Genomic DNA, 19,932 nt, shown 5'->3' on the forward strand with positions numbered 1-19,932 from the left:
ATACAACAATGGTGTCCCCATAACATTTGAATAATTGACATAGTACAGGTGTAAGGATGTGCTCAGAGACTGCATTCTACATTGGTGGGGGAGAGGAAGAGATGGGGGAATGTTAAAAGAATAATTGTAACCTATGTTATAGATAATGAATAAAAAGAATTTAAACAAAAAACAGCACAAGTACATGCACATGCACCCCTTTTTTTAAAACGGCAGTCCTCAATTGACCAACCAAAGAGCCACAGAAACAAGGGTGGTGTGTCCTTTGCCTCGCCATTGCTGCCAGTGTGTGGGTGAGTCAGGAGGAAGAGCCAATCATGATGCGAGTTTCAGGGGCAGTTTTGGGAGGAACCCATTGGTCCCCTCACCAGTGCTAAAATGTCTCAAAGGAGATTGTCACATTGGGCCCTTCAGGAAGGACATTTAGAAATACATGCCCTTGCTTTGTGGACCGGCAACACTACCAAAATGTAATAGTTGCTAGAGATCATAGCTTGCCCATAGAAGCCTCAAAGATGCTCACCTCATACACTGTTAGCAGTCAAGTGAAAGCAAAATCGAGCCAAAGGCTTCCAGCTTCACTTTCTGCTCTTGCCATGTGCCCAGCCATGTGCATGCATAGAGATCCCAAAAACAACATGGACCAGCCTATTACAGGCGTGGTCCATGGCACCCGACAAACACAGGAGAGTCGATCTTAAACACTTGAAACTCTTCGCTACTAGTCCATCTGCTAATCCCCAGCATAGAGAGCAAGAGGTGGCAGAGTTGTTTAGTTTATGAGGTGTTGGGAGAGGTGGATGAGCAGAGAGTGCTGAAGGTGTAGGATGAGCAGAGAAGGTGAAGCATAGAGAGCAGAATGGGTGTAATGTGATGGAGAAGTAGTTGAAGCATCAGCGGAGGGGAGAGAACAGAGGTTGGAGGTGTTAAACATCCACGGGACTATGAAAAATTAAACAGATTTGTGGTAGTGATAATCATGTGAGGATAAATAGTTTGAATGTGTTCAAGATCAAAGAAGAGGGAAAATAACAGCAGAGGTCAGAGGTGCAAAAAAGCACAGCGAAGGGGCGAGAGAGTTGGAGGAGGTGAAGATCAAGCAGTAGAGGAGAGAGCAAGAGGGGTGGCTTGGAGGAGTTAAAGATAAGAGGGAGATAAAACATTTGCAGAAAGGAAGGGGAGAGGTGAGAAAGAGCCAGGAGCAATAATCGGGAACAAGAGACTAAAAAAAGAACCAGAAAGAGGACAGTGGGAAATCCCTGGGAGGTGCAGCAACATCAATAGCCAGAGAGTAAAAGATTGCAAGCCTAGCAGTTGCCTTGAGGGAGGAACACGCACATGGCGGAAGGTCAGTCGCAGGCCCCCAGGCAGCCAGCTTGAGGGCTAGCGGAGAAGCTCAGCTACAGGCCCCCAGGCAAAAGTGAGAGGTGGCTCAGTGAAGACCGAGGCAAGAGTAGTTTGCGAAGGTGTAGATTTAGAAGCACAAGACAAGGAGGTGCAACAACCTCAATTCACACCTACAAGCCCACCGGAACGTGCTGACCCCAGGGAGACTATGTGGAACTTTCTGAGAAAGAGACACAGAATTCAACAAGAGTACCTAGGATATCTTGGCAAAATACCCCAACAGTGCCCTGCTGGGAAGAGCAATTCACCCACCAGAACATCCTTTAGTGAAGAAGCTTCATGCCTTGGTATGTGAGCGACAGCCATGAGAGAACCCAGAGAGACTGTTAATATCAAAAACACTTAACTTGGTAAAGTTAACAGACTTAAAATTACTCTCCACAGAAAAGTTAAACAGAGAACCTGTGAAGAGACAACCTGAGGAAACTTAGTGCTGGCAGAAAGGTTATGAAAAAGGCACAGAAGCCGTATAAATGAGACAGAAACCATATAAGAAAGCCGTCCATCCTGTGATGCGTGTTTTTGTTATGGCAAGACATTTTTCCTGACCAAAGACTTGCTTATCTCTTAAAGCGAACAAGGCCAATCCTACCAGAGACATATTCTCAGAGAGGAGGACCGATAGGGAGACATAGCCCTTGCATGATTTACTTGGTCATAAATAATTCTGCTTGTAAGAAGCTTTCCTTTCTGTAAGCCTTTGTGACATAGGTCATGATTGGTAGAAGTGGGTTGATTTATTACAACATTCACTTACAGTTGGCCAAGAAAGGAGGTATTACACATGTCCTCTTCCTCTTCACAATCCTTCTACAAGGTGAGTCATGTCTAGTAAAGAAGAACCACGCCAGCTCTTTAAACATTTTAAACCCTCACCCTTCTCTCGATACAAAATACCTGTTTCATTGATTCAGGAAATGTTATGGATGCGGATCTGTATCTAAATTCACTTTTTTCTCTCTGTTCTTCCTTTCATTTGTTCTTACGTTTCACTGTTCATATGCTTTGAAGTGTTTTAGCTGTGCAGTTCTCTCAAATGCGCATCTAGAAACTATTTTGGGATTTTTGGTTTTATTTATCAGGATGTGCCTGCTTGTCTGGGCTGACATCCTGAAGGTCTGGCAAACAATGTTACAGAGATTTACAGGCCTAGTTCTTGTCAGGTGTCAAGAGTAAGAGTCAGACACAAAGGCATGACTTTGTGGCTATAAACGTTTAACAAAAGAAGGGTTGGGTAAATGCTGATCTTTCCCTACAGCTTTGAGGGGTTTCCCTGCCACAATACATCTAACAACGGGATCAGTCAGGATGTCAAAGTAAAACATCTTCTGTTGCATATCCAAAACTATAATCTGACCCTCACACTTTTAACATAACAAAACATGATAGGAGAAAACCTTATTTAACCACTTCAAGGCTTTAGCTTAGTAATCAAACACAAAGTTCCAAATGTGACAAAACAAAATATAAGTGTTCAAAGGTTCCCAGAGGAACAAGAAGGAAGGGTGTTTCCCTTCCCCTATAATATTATAAAAAGTTCCAACGTTGAGGCTTTCTTTCAGCAGTTACAAGTTTCTTGAGAATGCCTGGTGTGCTCTCCTGCTAGGGTTCTAAGTTCCTTATTACACAAAGTTCAATTTCCTTTTGGGATACCTGGTGTACTCTCCTTCCAGGATTCCCAGTTCTTTATTAAACAAGTTCAGCTTTCCCAAAAACCTGGTGTACTCGCCTGCCAGGCTTTTTAACTGTTCTCAATGTGCCTGGTGTGGCTCTCCTGCCAGGGCTTGCCCAAACTTCTAATAGTTTTCCTTTTCTCCACTATTGGGTCCTTGAGCCTCCTCTCTACACACTTGACAATGTTACACCAATTTCCTTCTCACCCCATCTCAGGATTTTCAACCTTTCAAAAGATTCCCAAATGTCTTTCATTAAAAGGTTGACTTCCTTCTTGGATAACTTTATTTGCGATCTTGAGTTTTTGGTTTTTGACCAATGCTTGCTCAACTCCTGGATTTATCTCAGTTATGCTCTCAGTGTTATGATCAAGGACTTTATACAATGTTGTATCATTCACTTGACTTCCTTTCCATATATTTTCAATTGTATTACTATTGGCTTTAGAAAATGCTCGTTCATTCATACGATTTCTTTTCTCTGAACTTTTAATGTCAGTACGGTTTGCTTCTGACCATGCTTGTTAGTTCGATTTGGTTTCTGTGAACTTTTAATGTCAATACAATTAGCTTTTGACGATTCTGGTTTGTTTGTCCTTTTCTGTGAACTTCTAATGTCAATATTAGTGGCTTGTAACAATGCTTCTTTAATTTGTTTATTTAACTCTGTTGTGCAGAGATTCGCCTCTAGGGCTGTTTTGTGGTATACACAATGAAGCACCATGGTGCCCTTATGGTTTTCCGCAGGCTCACTGGTTCCCCTTGGTGACTTCTGCATCCTCTGCTATACAAGAGCTGCGGGTTAAACCTGCTTCTCGCGCCGTCTGCTCCTGCCACTTTCGGTCCACTTGTCGCTCCAGCCTTTACTCTGGAGCTTCTGCTGCTTCCAGTCTTGCAAATGCGGTCTCCCCAACTGACTCTTCGCCACAGGATTTATGTGATTCTCTTGCATCTGTCCTTCCACACCGTGCCGTTGCTGCTTCCCGAGCTGCGTTGGGATCCAAGAGACTCCATCTTCTTGAATCTCTCTTGTTTTTAAAGATCCCAGTATTGGTCACATGATGAAAATAACTAGTACGCATCAGTGGTTTCTCCAAGGGAGTTATCTTCATTACTCAGTTAATCACCTTCGTCTCAGTAAATTTTTCCTGACACATAACCACAACCAATGCTTTTGTTTACAAATACAGGGGGTAGTATAGAGTTATAGTTGTCATTATGACCCAAAGGGAAATTGGATGTTTCCAACAGTGAAGTCTCCTCTTGCCAGGGTCAGGCACACTCACTCAGTTGTGGTACACTTTGCCCTAAATCTAAGCTTTTATGCAAAGAGATTGTTTCCAAGATGACATTACAGGCAATGCCCTGCCCATGGACCCTCTAGTGTTGGTGTTGGATGACGTTGTGGAAGGGGTCTATCCAATGACAATGCCCTCAGCTAAGCTAATCATGCACCCCCCCAACCCCCGCAGCAGCCACATTTTACCTAGCTAGGAATTGGAAGAGCAGGGAGGATTCCATTTTGAACATATGGGACATTTTAGCATTGGAAAGATTACGGCTCTTGCCCTTAACCAGTTTTGAAATGATGTGCAGACATGGCCCCCATTCATATGTTACTACAGGGATAAGCTGCAACATGTGTTTAAGCCTTCTCCCTATGCTCATTTCTTCTCCCTTTGATTACCAAGTGGACTCCTTTGTACAGAGTGGTTTATATAAAAGGCGTGTTGATTTGACCATAAACTTTCTTGGATCTTCGACATCACCCAATCAACAAAAATGACTCGTTAAGCAAACTGGTTTCATCACAGTTTATCACTTGATTATTCGAATATCTGAATTACCCCTTTTTGGTTGATTTGTTTTGTAATGAAAAAAGCGTATACAAATCATACATCAACGTTCTCCATTAAATATACAAGGAATAATTTGATTGACAAAATTCCAAAGAAAAATAAAATTCTATTCACTCTTGTTTAAGTGTTTACTTCTAAAGTATGTTTACCTTGTGGATCTCTTCAGTCAATGCATTGTCTACAATTTTGGACTGGACAGGTCCTGGGCAAATGGTGGAGACAGTTATCTCTGGATACTCCCCAAGTTCGATCCGCAAACTATTGAAAAACCCCTATGAAGAAACAAAACAATTTTCCATTTCTATGCATGTATGGCAGTAAATAATGTTTATCAATGAATTACAGATTTCTTTTGGAAAAAAAGATAATTTCTCCATAGAAGCAACACAAGATACATTCTACAAATAAATACACAATTATAAATAAGAGAAATGTCAAAGGCAATAATATGCACACAAAAACAAAAAAGATCAGTCCTGCCAGTGGGTGGTAGAAGACATGCTGGATACACACTGTTGAACTATGCAAATTCATTCTTATGCGCAAGTTACACTTCTAAGATGGCGGATCAGCCTTTTGAAGGTCAGTCTGTGTAGCGACGCCTGAACCATGGAAGTTGTTAAGCACACCAGATAGCCCCAAATCCTTATGGCCAGCTATCCCAGGCACAGGGTTACCAACCCCAAGTCCAATGCACAGGAAGAAGCCAAGCCAAAGGAAAGAGAACAAACACATACAAAAGCTCAGGTAGTGAACTAGAAGTGTGGGCTTTTGGCATAGTCTAGCTTCAAGCAGTTGTCCAAAGGAGATGTAAGGTGCAGGAGGAGTGGAAGGTGCAAGTGGTGGTGAAGGTGCATACGGAGGGGGAGAGAGCAAGAGAGACAGGAGGGGAATATCGCAGTGGAGGAGAGAGAAAGAGGTTTAAGATAGTGCACATCTAGGAGGAGGAAAGAACAAGAGTTTGGAGGCGGTGAACATCAAGATGGTAGAAAGAGCAAGAGGTTGGAAAACATGAGAAGGGGAGAAAAAGTGGGGAGAGGAAGAGCGAGGAAGAGAGCGGAAGCAGAGACATAGGCAGGATGAAGGAACTATAGTTGAATGACTGGAGAGGGCGCAAGGAGAGAGAACATTGGTGGGAGATCCCCTAGAGCAGCAGTATTCAAACTGTAGGGCTCAACTATCTGGGGGGCCGCAGTCACATGTTCACGGGGTTGCACACCAAAAGTCTGAAGAAGAAAAGAAAAAAAATATTTTTTTTACTTTAGACGCTGTAGCATCAGGTCTCCTACTTTTCCTGAGAAATATGTGCCTCCTTAACACGGCTCCGGCAGTGTCACTGCAAGATGAGCTGGAAGTGCACAACCACGGCTGCCAGCGAGAAGCGTTTATTGCCGCAATTCACATTCCCACACAGTCTATTGATAACTGTCACCAAAGAGACGACTGCTACTATGCCAGCCAAGATAGTACTGTTTCATTGTGTAAAAATAACAGTTACTCTAGCAGTGTTCTAAGCTGGAAGAATCTGGCCTGAAGCACAATATACAAACATGCTAACAGTATTTCCAGAACATCCAATTCTGGGCAGCAAGGGATGGCATACTTTTAGGCTTTTCATAGATAGTGGTAATTACATGGGCAGGATAAGGAGGCTGTTGCCATAAAAGGAGAACAAGTAGAATATGACTTGGAACCAGCTTGAATGCTCAGCATTACTTTCATTAGTACTCCTAAAAAAGAAAATATTAATTGCAGACCACTGCAGGTAGGGTGGGTTCTGTGGAGTGGCTGAATTAAAACTTCCTTAAAGAAGAAAGTGCTGTACCGGAGCTTTCAAACTATCAACAGAATAAGGTGATTCAACAAGTTATGCCACATAGCGCACTATTAAGCATGCTATATTCTTCAGGGTAACAACACCATGTGCAGATATGCGTGAGCTCTCCCTAAAGGTACATTAATCTCATGTGAGATGAAAGAAATGTACACTTGGTCATATTTGCTCCACAAATGTAGGGAGGGTGAGGAAGCTTGTGTCAGAACTCATTGTTGCCAGAATGGGAAAAGAAATTAGCAGACCTCCAAATGAACGGTGTTGGAATTGTTTTGTTAATGCTGCTTTGCGAAGCTAAATGTATTTGAAATAGACTAGACAGCATGAATTTGTGCCTCAGAATTCTATATTAAAAAAAGAATGACATACCCTGAAGATGATTCGCCGTTTCTTGATGCCTTAATACTAGAAACCACCCTAAAAAATGCATCGAAACATTCGGAGAACAGGGCTGGCAAGCATCCTTCCAAGTCCACATAAGTAACAAGTATTGGCAAAGCCAATGTCTCGAAATTTTGTCTTTTGAAGGATGTATCCTCTACTATTTAATTGGCTCGAAGAGCTTCAAAATGAACCTTTTCACACAGCCGTTTGTAATATTTGCATCCATGTAACACCCTGACTGCCATTCCGTTGCCTCTGCCTATTTTAGCCCCATAGCAGACAGCCCTTAATTACATCATGTGGTGTACTTTTTTTGTTGTATCTAGTAGTTGGGACTTAACCACTCCCTGTAAGCCAAGACTAGTTGGATAAGGTAGGAGGAGATTTGAGCCAAGATATACAGCGTGTGGGTGTTATGCATGATATTTGATTATTTAACCACCTTTCACTGCACACAGCCAGGCTGATTAATCCACATAGCCACCGCCCCCTAACCCCCACCCCCCCCTCGCCCAACTACCTGTCCCACCCTGTCCAAAACATACCTCCCAGAGATCTCTGAGCTGGCTCTATCAAACAGTAAAATCAAATTGTATGCAGTACATGGCATGCCACTGTATTGTCAGAGCAGTGTTCTCAGTGTTACTGGCCAAATTGCAATAGTCAGGGACTTTGATGGGAGCAGGGTGGGGAGAGCCCAGGGTCTGTGGTGGGATAGGGAGAGCCCAGGGAATGGGCTAGGAGTGACATGAGGGTGCCCCCCCATCGCCAACTGCAAACAGTTTGGCTTTTTACCAATTTTTTGTAAACGCTGTGCTCTAAATTGCAGCATTTGAATCCCTTATTTTAAATATTTCCAGCGGGAGAACCTCCCCCAAACCCCCCTTGATTGGTTTGGGCTCCCTTGCTACGCTTGGTCGCTATGGCATATCTGGGGGAATGTGTATGCCCCACCACTTAAAATCACCAGCCACCACTGGCCCTAGGACTGTGCTGTGAGCAGGGCGGGGAGATCCCGGGGCAGGATGGGGGTGGGAGGGGTAATGGGATAGTGGTGGGAGATGGGTGGGGTGAGTCCAGGGTCTATGGTTGGGTGGAGTGGGGTGGGAAGCACCCAGAGACTGGGGTGAGGGAGTCCAGAGACTTTTGGGAGCAGCTAGGGGAGCACAGGGACTATACTGGGAGCAGGGTGCAGGGACAGCGCCAATAGTTCAGAGTCAAATGGACTTACTGTCCATTTGGCATTTTTGGGGGGTCCCGGCCTGCCCACGTTTTGCTCAAGGGAGGCCCAACCCAAAAACGTTTGAAGACCACTGCCCTAGAGGAATAGTGAGAGTGATAGCCAAGGCACATGACACCAGTATATTTGTTGGCCTATGAGAACGAACTTGAAAGGAGAGCATTTGTGCATGAAGAGCCAACCTGCATGTTGTCAGTAGGTAAAAGTGGGGAGGATCTCGGTACGCTGTAGATTGCGGCTAGCAAAGTTGAGGCTTTTGTCTGAGGGAGGAAGGAGTACAGAGGGAGGCCAAGGTTAGTATAAACCTCAGGCTTCACTCTACTGTGTAAGTTCTGACTTGTGCTCAGAGTGAAAACCGAAAAGCTAGTGCCTTATCCATCTAAACTCTGTCAAGGACTACTTAAACCCTCTGTACACTATCCAGTGGTTAGCTGTTTACAAAGGGATCTTGGATTGTGCCTTTCAGACACTGCCTGATTTGGCATCCTTCCTATATTGGCCACATACTCCTCCCTCACTCACTTCTCCCTTCAACTCTGCCTGCCTTTTCCATTTCTTCTTTCTCCTTTTCTGTCCCTCCAATGTCTCACTCCTATTCCTTGAATCTACCCACCCTTTCATGCCACTACTCAACTCCACTCCTTCCCCTCCACATTACTACTCTCTTTTCCGCTCTACTACTCAATTCTCCACACTAATACTCCCTCCTCTACACTACAAAGCCTCCGCCACAAAACTACTTCTCCACCCCCACCTTCTACTCAAACACACACATCTCACTCACAAAAACACTTCAAATTCACTCCCTACACTCCCTCTCCTAAACACACTTGGCACCCTTTCACACACACACTCACAGTACACTACCACGTGCACTCACTAACCAATGCCTCACCTGCTCCCAAAATCTCCTCCATAGTCCACTGCATGGTTCTTCCTTCTGCTGGTATCCTGGTCTGCCAACTCCTCCTTCTCTGATGTCACCCGAACAACCCCCACTTCCTGTTTTCTAGAGTCCTTTTTAACCCCCTGTCTATCTTCTGGTTGGGCTGCTGGTCCGGTCTTCCCAGATCAAGGAGGTATTTGTAACTTCTTAACTGGTCTACCATGTGGTCAGGCTCTACCCTAGGAAGCAGCAAGAATGGAACTGCTGGTTAACGTGAAATGTGAAATGTGGCAGTACCCATACCCTTTATGTGAAGCTGCACAGAAAACACAGCATACATTTACTCTGTAGAGCTCTTCAAAACGGTGGGGCCAACAAAGTTCTCCCCTATGGATTCTTCTCCTACACGGATTCCCACACTTCAGTCAGTGTTCTCGCTGCTATTCAGTAATAATAATTAGAAGCCGAATTGTGACTGTTCCCTTGCTATACTGATATTGCCTCCCCATACTCCCCTGTGTATCCTCTATACCTGTATGACCTCCACCCTGCGCATGAGGGAGGTCCAAGCCAAATTGGAGGAGTTTAATAGCATTGGTTTCTGTGAAGTTACATCACTCCTGGGTTGCTTTGCACTTTGTAACAGAGGAGAGCACTTCATAGATTATAAGCAGCCAGCTGCAGTCTCTTGGTGTGAGTTATAGCTTTAGAATTTGATTAGAGTCCAATAGGTTAGTGTAGTCATGCATGCTTACGGTAGTGCGAGCGCTTAAAGCCAAGGTACTAACTTTTTTCTTTATCTTCTTTCTTCTACAGCCGTCTAGTCAGAAAGAGTGCCCAGGCGAGTGCGATTCGGTTACCGGAGAAGGAGTAAAGATGAGGAAGTCCATGGAGCAACGGAAGGAAGTCTTTATCCTCGATTGAACCAGACAGGATTTTTTTCAGGGATCGGAATGCTAAGCACGTGCCCCTGTGTGACATGGCCTTAAACAGCTGTATCCCTTAAAATGGCTTCCGGAATCTGGCTGATCTTACAGGACTTTGTGTTCGAACTACAACAATGCTGTGAAAAGTAGTTCCCGTCCCCAATTATCCTGCTCAGATTATTGAAGGTGCCATTCGTACGATTGGACTGTTTGGAACTCCCTCCTGAATGCTCCTAGTCTAAAATGTATCTAAAAGTGCCCCTGGTTTTTGGCTTCTCAAGCCTGTCCACTATGTCCTTGTGTGTTTTCCCTGTATGGATCTTGTGAAATTAACATGCATGTGTCCAAACTGTTCTCGTTCACCTGGAAATCCTGACAGTATTAAATAAAAAAATCTTTACATGGTACCTTAAACCCCACCCCTTTCTCTGCGCTGTGTCCCCCTGCATAACAGTGATGGCAGTTAGTATTGTGCAATGTTGCAGGTCGTGTTAAGGGGTTCTAGCCTGGCCACCCCTAAAGGAAGTCATTTTTATGTTGTGGGGTTTGTTACGTCTGTGGTGGTCTAAAGGGCCCACACTGGTTGCATTCCCAGGTGACCATGCAGTGCTACGCCCAGCACTGAGGTCTTTAGGGATCCGGTGATGCAAATTTGCACTGCATATAAACAAACTGGCACATGGGGAGGGGACAGGAATTTGGGCTCTCTCAACTGCCACTATCCCCCTCTGGGTTAGGAGTGTCTCTGGATTCCACCCTGGTAGCATCCCACTCCAGGCTGATGGGGGTTCCCACCCCCTCTCGACAAGGTCAGAGTACTGACCTTGTTGCATATGTCCTTGATATTGTAGATCCGGGCCATAAAATATCCTGTCGTACTACTCAGTCTCATGCCTCCCTTTTAGGCTATATTCCCTGGCGCGTCAGGGTGAGTCCTTCCATTTAGCCCTGACGCACAAATACACAAGGAACCATTGCCACATTGATCTCCCCCATCATCCAAGAGAAGGGAAGGAGGAACCTCAAACAGTGTATTTCCTCCAAAGCAGTGGATCATGGTCTTTATGTAAAAATTGAAATTGAAATTACCACAAATTAACATCCTCTACTCTTTATGTCTTGCTTTTTCAAAGAAAGCAAATAAAGAGCTGAAGGTCAAGCAGAGAATGTTTGCATTATAAAAAAATAACCAACACTAGGTGTAGACACCATGGTAATCAGACTTGGCAGTGTCTCTTACAGTGAGATAATCATTGGAGGTAAAGAGCAGTGCAGAGCGGATAAGCCACAAGCCCAGAGAGCGCTCTGTTTGTTTTCCCGACAACACCTGTGTCCGGGAAATTTAAAGAACACAAGCAAACTGGTAGTGGCTGCTGTTGGCGAGAGAACATTTCGCCTCTCCACGAGGTTTGAGGGTCTGAAAGGCACAGACACATGTGGTGGAGCCGAGTGGTTCACCATCTGGGAAGAAGGGAGATGCTGCAAGAACGGGACGCACTGCAGAAAGGCCAGGAGCCGGTAAAAGACTCCTGGGCACTTGCTGACCACAGAAAGCAGCACCTTGCTTACCAGAGCCTGAAGCAATGCGGGCGTGCTGAAGAGAAGCGACTGGAGACAGAAGAACAAAGGGAAAGCAGTCACAAGTGGAAAGCAGAAGGGGTACCTTTGCTGGTTGACGGTGAACAAACCCAAGAACACAAACACGTGCCGGTGAGTCAACCCAAGGATAGTGGGGATACCCGGGGGGGGTTGGGGGGGGAGGGTATCGGCGACGAGGAAGCAAAGAGACTGATTGTAAAAAGGGAAAGTGAATTACAATCAAGGCCCTTACCAGTATCTGAATTTACGGCACTCAAATACATTGGGACACTGAATCAAATTTTATATGAAGTGGATATGTTATCCAACCAAGTAAGTGTACAATTGTTGAGTTAGATAGAAACACTGAGTGAACACAAGAAGCCCTGGCAGAAGAGTATACCAGGCAATCACAAGTGTGTGAATACAAGAAGACCTGGCAGGAGAATATACCAGGCAATTATAAATATATAAATATAAGAAGTCCTCCCAAGGGAGTATGCCAGGCAATCTGAAATATGTGAAACAAGAAGCCCTGGCAAAAAACATATGAGGTAATTGCAAGGCTGTAGATGCAAGAAGTCCTGAGTAGGAATATTAGGACTGTGTTGAATGGGAAACAAGGGGTAAACCGAAAAGGACACCAGGAGCCCTGAACGACATAGAATTGTAAGAGAAACAGCAGTGTGTATGGCAGCGTTTTTGTGGGCTAAGAAAGATACAAGGAATGTTTGTATTAAAGAGGAATCCAGGGGAAGGGAACTACCCTTCATAACAAGGGCTCTATCCTTGGAGAATTGTATTTTTTTGTTGGATCTATTTATTCTTCCTTTACGAACACTTTTTCCAAAAGGCATCATCCCTTTTTCACCGTATAGTTTTTTACATTTTTTTTATTGTAAAATGTTAGTTTGTTACAAATTTTCTTTTACACTTCAAATCCTTATTTCCTTATTACACTTTGTTAATGATAGTTCCAGGTCAATCAAATTCCCAATAACATTTAAAACTTAAGACTAGGGAATCAGAACAAGTAGCCCACTTAATTACTGATTATCGTCCCATCAACATCAATTCACCTCTACTGACATAACAACAATACTGTAACTTCGTTCCATCTTATGATAGTTTCATTCATAGAATGCATTGCGTCTTATCCAGCAGAAGCTTGTACAGGTAAATAATTACTGCAAAAGTCAACTTAAAATTCTCTCCAGCTAGCAGAACTAACCACCACTCCTCCATATTTCCAATCGTCAGGGCAAACGTTCCCAAAAAAAACACTTCTTTGAGCCTTTCTAGCCAAGCATTCGATGACCAAATGTTTTGAAGACTCAACTATGCTGTTACAAAACCGACAATTGTTATGCAAGGTCAATATATCATGTTTTGAGAATAGCATTACCTTGGTAGTAAGCAGGTTTAGAAGCAACCGCAAAAACTGATCACGATGATATCGGGGTGGACATTTTTCCAAGCATTTCAGAATTTGGTTTACTCCTTGTGCCTCTCCGCCTAGGTCTAGTCGGGATATAAGTTTTGCTCTGGTGTTCATAGTGTTAATCCAGTCATAGTTTAGTAGTTTCTTTTTTTACTGCACATGGATTGGCCTGTTTATAGTTATAGTGCGAGGATCAGAATAGAACGTTCGGACACAAGGACAGTTTTGATTATGATATCCTGACACGAACAGATCCTTTTTTTAGGTAGGTAAATTCCTCTTAGATTAGGGTTAGTGGGCGGGGCCTTTTCTTAACCCCTTTCATTTTCAATAAAGTTCTTTAACCGAAAACATGGCAAACCTGTGTCCTGGTTTCATTCCTGACTCTTCAAAGCTCCCAAGCGTGTCCCTTAAATTGCCTTCTGTCTTTCATTCTAATTAAATGTACCTAAAAATTGGTGGTCTTCAGTCATTCATTCTAATTCAATGTACGTGGGACTTCCAATCTATGCACACAATCTGGAAACCCTGTAATTGGCAATCATTCCATCCCTTCTGCAAACCCATCAGGGAATGTGTATAGAATACTCTACTCTAATGCTTATGGTTCAAGTTCTTCTGAAACAGTGATCCTTAAAGTGAATAGAAGTATCCCAAGGGAACTACTCATATCACGTATGTCATAGCGAGTACTTTCCATACACCTGAATATATCAGAGCAAGCCAGGGTTCCTGAAAGAAAAAACAATGTTATTCCTCCTAGGCCATGTTCATCTGCCTATGGCCCATGCATTACAGCCTCCTTGTTATCGAGGTCCTCCCACCACACTTTCTCAAACCTATGATGCATGTTAAGCAAGTGAAGGCTTTGGTTTGCAATAACTGACCGCAGTGTCACTTTCAGAGTTATTTGCAGGGGACTTGGTAAGAATTAGAACAGAAGGGCTGCATTATGATGGATTGTTAACAAAGGGCTATGGGTGAATGCTCGAGTGTGTCGCCGTTTGCCTCACTGTGCATACATGTTTCTCAGGTCACTACTGCGGAAGAACTCCAAGCAATTGCCAATTGCTTTAACGGTTATTCCAAAGTATCTCAATAAAACTTTGCTGACAAGGCGTTTTGAATTCCCAGAAAGGGGTACCATTGTTGTAGTAATGACTGTGGTGATGTTTTTTCCAAAACAGTTTAAGATTATTGGTAATGCAGAGACAAGACATCAATAGAATCATATGGACCTGTGGACTTTGCACTTCAGCAGACCTTGTCAATGGTACATTCTATACGTACCTCATTTTTTGTCATGCTGGTCATGTCTTTTTCCTAAACCTGAAGTGTTTTAATTGAGGCATTTTTAACAGGGGACCCTCAACTCCATAGAAAGGATTCATTCAAGACTGTTGTGTTCTTAAAAACAGAATTTCAAACAGTTTTGGACACAGACACTGCCTTCTTTTTAGATTTATAATGTTTCATGGAGGTACGGATAGAAGTGGCAGTTGACGTTACTTTAGTAATAGTAATTTTTGCACGAGTGCTTTTCTTCTCGCTCCTTGACTTTTTTTATACGGTGGAGGCAGTAACTAGAGTCCTTAGTAAATTACCCTGTAACTACTGATTTGGTCGAGCCTCCAGTGGCCATCAAGTCAGCTAAGGCACAGCACACTTTATTCACCCTTGGGTATTGTTTCTCTCATCAATAAATATTACTGGTCCCCAGTCATCTAGATCAGATAAATCAATTAGGTTTTCCATTTGGGCACCTGGGTCACCAAATGCCACCACCCTCTGTTATTTACCGTCCAAAGTTGAGGCCTACACTTTCTTTTATGAGCACTCCACCGAGGTCAGAAACATTCGCTTTACATTTGTGCAACGTGGATTTCAAGGTCCATAGGGACCTTGAAGTTTTGTTCCTCCCGCCGAGCCACTTAAAATGAGCTGTGTCCAGTCCTTCTCCGACCACATTGAGGTTTCGCTGATTTTAGGCAACTGTCACGTGTGAAGGGGAAAGGAGCGTGGTATCCAAATGTCATGTAGCCAGTAAGGTCTGGAGGCTCCCAACAGGTGACAATGCAACATTTGGTACAGATTGTTGGAACAGTGTGGAATTGTATAAGGAACAAACTAACAGATTTTCTGTGAGATTTTTATATATATATGTATATAAATAAAACAATTGACAAATATCTTTGCTAAAGCAGATATAAATAGTATTCTTAGATTAGTTGGTTGTTTCATATTCAAATGGTTACTTTCCATCTTTGATCCCATTCCTGTTGTCCTTACACTGTGGGTTTTTACTGTATGTTTGTGTCTTCTCCTCTCACATTTCGAAAATGCATGCTATTTAAAAAAAAAGTACCACCAGTGCATTAATTTATTTAAAAAAACAAACACATTTTGTGGGAGGAAACCACTTATACCACTTATACCGGCAGACTTCCGGCAGAGCGGAGCGCAGAGTTGGAGCAGAGCTGAAGCAGTCCTGCAGTCTGTTCACAGTGACTGTTGTTTTGTGGGAAGAAACCACTTATACCGGCAGAGCAGAGCGCGGAGTTGGAGCAGAGTAGAAGCAGTCCTGCAGTCTCTTCACAGTGACTGTTTTGTGGGAGGAAACCACATATACCGGCAGATTTCCGGCAGAGCGGAGCGCGGAGTTGGAGCAGAGTAGAAGCAGTCCTGCAGTCTGTTCACAGTGACTGTTGTTTTGTGGGAGGAAACCACTTATACAGGCAGACTTCCACGGAGCGGAACGCGGAGTTGGAGCAGAGTTGAAGCAGTCCTACAGTCCTCAGCAGTCAGAGATGTCGGGACTGAGGACCGGCTCATCGGACTGCTCAGCGCCCTACGCTCAGCAAACTCTACAATCTACTCAGACTACTCAGCTTTCGCACTAGCAGTATGCAAATTCGAAGCAAACCGCCGCCCCAGGAAGTGGGCTTCGCTCAACGCTGCCTACGGAGCCACGGAAATAAAACTCTGCCGCAGCCGAAGCAAAAGAAGATCTCTCAAGCGTACTAAATCTCTATGGCGGCGCTGCAAACCCATATCCTACTTTCCCCAGTGGAAATCACAAACGCTTCTCTGACAAAGCCCACCAACACAGAGCCATCAACAAGTATACCTAGTCGGACGGTCGCCACCAGGGGGCGCCGAATGAAGACCTAGCTTCACGTCGCTCCGCCAGGGCCGCCTAAATCCTCCATAATCCTGCCGTTTCCACGAACCTTTTGCCGACCAACACCTCGGATCACGGTAGGGGAATGCACCGGCACCCCCTCCGAAAAATCCAGAGAAAAATCGGACCTGCCTGAGCCTCCCGCACCGTGTGAGAGCCCGGCCGGGACCGCAGGGCCGCGAGGCAAGCCGCACGAGCGAGCCGGCGGGAACACCAGCCGCGACCAACGCAGCTCCGCCAGGGACACATCGGGCACTTTGAAGATCGCTGCGGGCCCACCCCCCGGGGCCGCGGGACTGCTGCTGCGGGACCGGAATCATCGCCCGGCGGGGCGAGAGGTGAGAACCTCCCCCCCCCCCCCTGGGCCTCCGCTGCTGCTGTCGCCACCGGACCGGTGCCGAGGGACGCCCGCCGAGCCTGGAGCTGCCTCCTCCCCCCCCCCCGGTACGACGACCGTGCAGGCTCTCCCTCCCCGGCCCCCGCTGAATACGGGCCGCCCGGGTCGAGGGGGAACATCGAGTGCGGGGGAGGCACGCGCGGCAATTGGGGGGGGAGGTGAAACCTTGGAGGCGTCAAACTACCGGCGGACCGAAGCGGACCTGCCAGGGGGCTGCACCGGTGCGCCAAACTGAGCCCCCCCTGCCAACGGTCGGACGACCCAAAAGCACCCGCTACGCATTGGGAAGAAACGAAGGAGTACCCCCCCAGGCCTGACCTGCCAGCCCGGCACACAAGTCCAACACCACCCTCTGCCTGCATAATCACCCCCCCGGACCACACGACAAACAGGCCCAGGCTGGGCCATACGGGACATAGCACCGGATTGGGCAGGCCAGGGCCCGACGGGGGCCCAAGCAGCGCGGCGCAAACAGCGATAAGGCCACCCAGGAAGGAACCTCAACCCAAGGAGACACACCCGCACCCGCACCCAGAACCGCCCCACAGGGTCAGGATGGGGAAGGATCAGCCCCGTCGGGGAGCGACCCAAAACAAAATAGACAAATACACGATGAGCACCCCGGTGGCTCTCCCGGACCCAATTAGCGGGGTGGACAATGAGGCTATGAAGGGGGGTGCGACCCAAACGCTGTCCCTCACCGACATCATGGCAGCAATCAACTACTCCAGAACCTCGGTGGAGACCAAAATAGACGGGCTGGCCTCCGAGGTGTCCTTTGTGAGGCAAGACTTAAGGAACCTCACTACCAGGGTTGGGGAAGCAGAACAACGAATATCAGACACCGAGGACACGGTTAAAAGCCTGGGAAGCCGCCTTGAGCAAACGGAAAATCACCACACTGGAAAACAGAGCCGAAGATAGTGAGGGTAGGTCCCGTCGGAACAACCTCCGCATACTCGGCCTTCCCGAGAAAGAGGAAGGGCCCTCTATGGAGCTCTTTCTGGAACACTGGCTAGCTGACCTGATGGCTCCCAAGCAGCTCTCTAAATTCTTCTCAATAGAAAGAGCACACAGAGTTCCGACGGGCAGACCAGTTCCGGGGGCCCCCCCACGAACGGTGATCGCAAAACTCATGAACTACAGGGACCGAGACACACTACTGCACATGGCAAGGGCGACCGGCCCCATCACCTACAATGGTCACCGAATCGGGCTCTTCCCCGACTACACGAGGGAGGTTCAGAAGTCGCGACAGTCCTACGACTCCATCAAAAAGAAACTGTCACCCCTGGGCATCAAATATGCACTCTTCTTTCCGGCAACATTCAAAGTATACCACAACGGCAAGGTCCAAGTGTTCTACACTCCCCGCGAGGCCTGGGACTGGTTGGAAACACAGGTCCTCTCTACTCCACGCCCGAATAGACCGGATGGAAACACACCCCGCAGGAACGATGGAGACAACAACCGCCCTACTGGACAGGTCACCCCACCACGTGAGGAAGCGGGAGATCCCGGCCCCCCGACAGACACGGGACACACCTGAAAATGGGCAGCTGCTGAGGGCCAGGAATAAGGAAACAGCAAGAGACCCTTCCGACCGGCGGCCCTGGCCGGCCACCACCTCTTCGCCCCCGGAGGGGGACTCTTCACTGCTAGCTTTACTTTAAGTTCAGTGGTTATCTTGAACCACACGAGTTGCGGGGTAGGGTCCTCCTGACCCCCCCCCCCGCCTCTGAGTTGGGGCTTTCGCCTCTTTAGTTGTTTAAATGGTTAGGGGAACAGGTGCTTCAGGTTGGGGGGAAGTGCGGGGTGGGGGGAGTTTGGGGTTTTTGGAGAAGGAAGGGATTGGTCTCATGTCACAACCACCAGCAATAGTGGGCTGCAAAACAGAAGTTCACAGAATTCCTTATACGAGATATGAGAGGGACCGACACGTCCCCCCCACTGGCCAACACATATCCACCTGCACGGACGTGACCCACGGTTCACAGGCTGGGGCTATAGAGTTCGCACATGAAGTACACAAAACAGATCACCAAATAAGCACGGCAGAAGGGCTCAGGCGTCTGTTACACCTTAGAACGGCAGAGAAGAAAACGGGAACCACTCCGCATCCTAACATGTGATACCAAACCAAATCCCACGCTGACATAACACAAAAGAAACAGATATCCCTATTGACTTGGAATGTGAACGGCCTGGGGTCGGGCATAAAGCGCAAACTGGTACTCCAATACCTTAACCGCCATTCCCCAGACATTGCATTCATAACAGAAACCCACCTGATCGGTACTAACTGTGGGCTCTTTAGGAAAACAAATTACCCACACACATACCTCGCTGGGTTCTCCAGAGGCTCTAGGGGAGTGATGATCCTCTTGCATAAAAGATTTCCGTTTACTACAAGGAAAGTCAAAGCAGACCCACGGGGCAGGTTTGTGATGGTACTGGGTGAAATGAAGGGGGAGACTTGGGGCCTCGTGGCAGTGTACGCACCTCCCACGCTTACAACGGAACTCCTTACCGAGCTCCAGGACATAATACTAGAAGAACGGGCAGACTCATGGGCGATAGGGGGGGATTTCAATGAGGTCATGGAGACAGCTCGGGACAGAACACACGTGGGCAGCAGAGCGGTAGACATCCCGACCAGACTCCACACCTTTGCAGAAGCTATGGGGCTATCTGACACATGGAGAGCAGCCCACCCAATGGACCGGGGCTACTCGTTCTACTCCAACGCACACCGGTCCCTATCCAGACTTGATTATATCCTCACCCCAATGAATATGGGCCATCGCCTATTGTCCGCAGAATTCCTGGCGAGAGGAATCTCTGACCACTCCCCCCTATTGGTAAAACTCAAGGGCCTGTCAACAAAACAAGAACCCACCTGGCGCCTAAACACCTATTACTTAGGGATACCCGAAATACTGGAAGGGCTCGCAAATAAGACATCGGAATATTTCGACCTAAATGTGGAGGCAGTGGACTGCCCAATAACAAGGTGGGAGGCATACAAGACCGTCATACGGGGGGAAGCAATATCCTTGGTGGCAGCTCACCGCAAACAGCATAGCGAGGCAATCTCCGAGGCAGAAGCCCAGGTAACTAGGCGGG

General features: G+C 46.4%; 1 protein-coding gene across 2 annotated transcripts in view; it reads right to left on the reverse strand.

The window, feature by feature from the left end:
• DHRS7 (dehydrogenase/reductase 7) overlaps positions 1–19,932 on the reverse strand; it is a 399,399-nt gene that overhangs the window by 166,757 nt on the left and 212,710 nt on the right. For both annotated transcript variants that reach the window (XM_069638906.1, XM_069638905.1), the window contains exon 5: positions 5,089–5,211. In XM_069638906.1, coding sequence (XP_069495007.1) covers positions 5,089–5,211 — 123 coding nt within the window. The remainder of the gene's footprint in view (positions 1–5,088; positions 5,212–19,932) is intronic.

Source organism: Ambystoma mexicanum, chromosome 14 (assembly GCF_040938575.1).
Source record: "Ambystoma mexicanum isolate Mex_15411 chromosome 14, UKY_AmexF1_1, whole genome shotgun sequence".
Lineage (NCBI taxonomy): Eukaryota > Metazoa > Chordata > Amphibia > Caudata > Ambystomatidae > Ambystoma > Ambystoma mexicanum.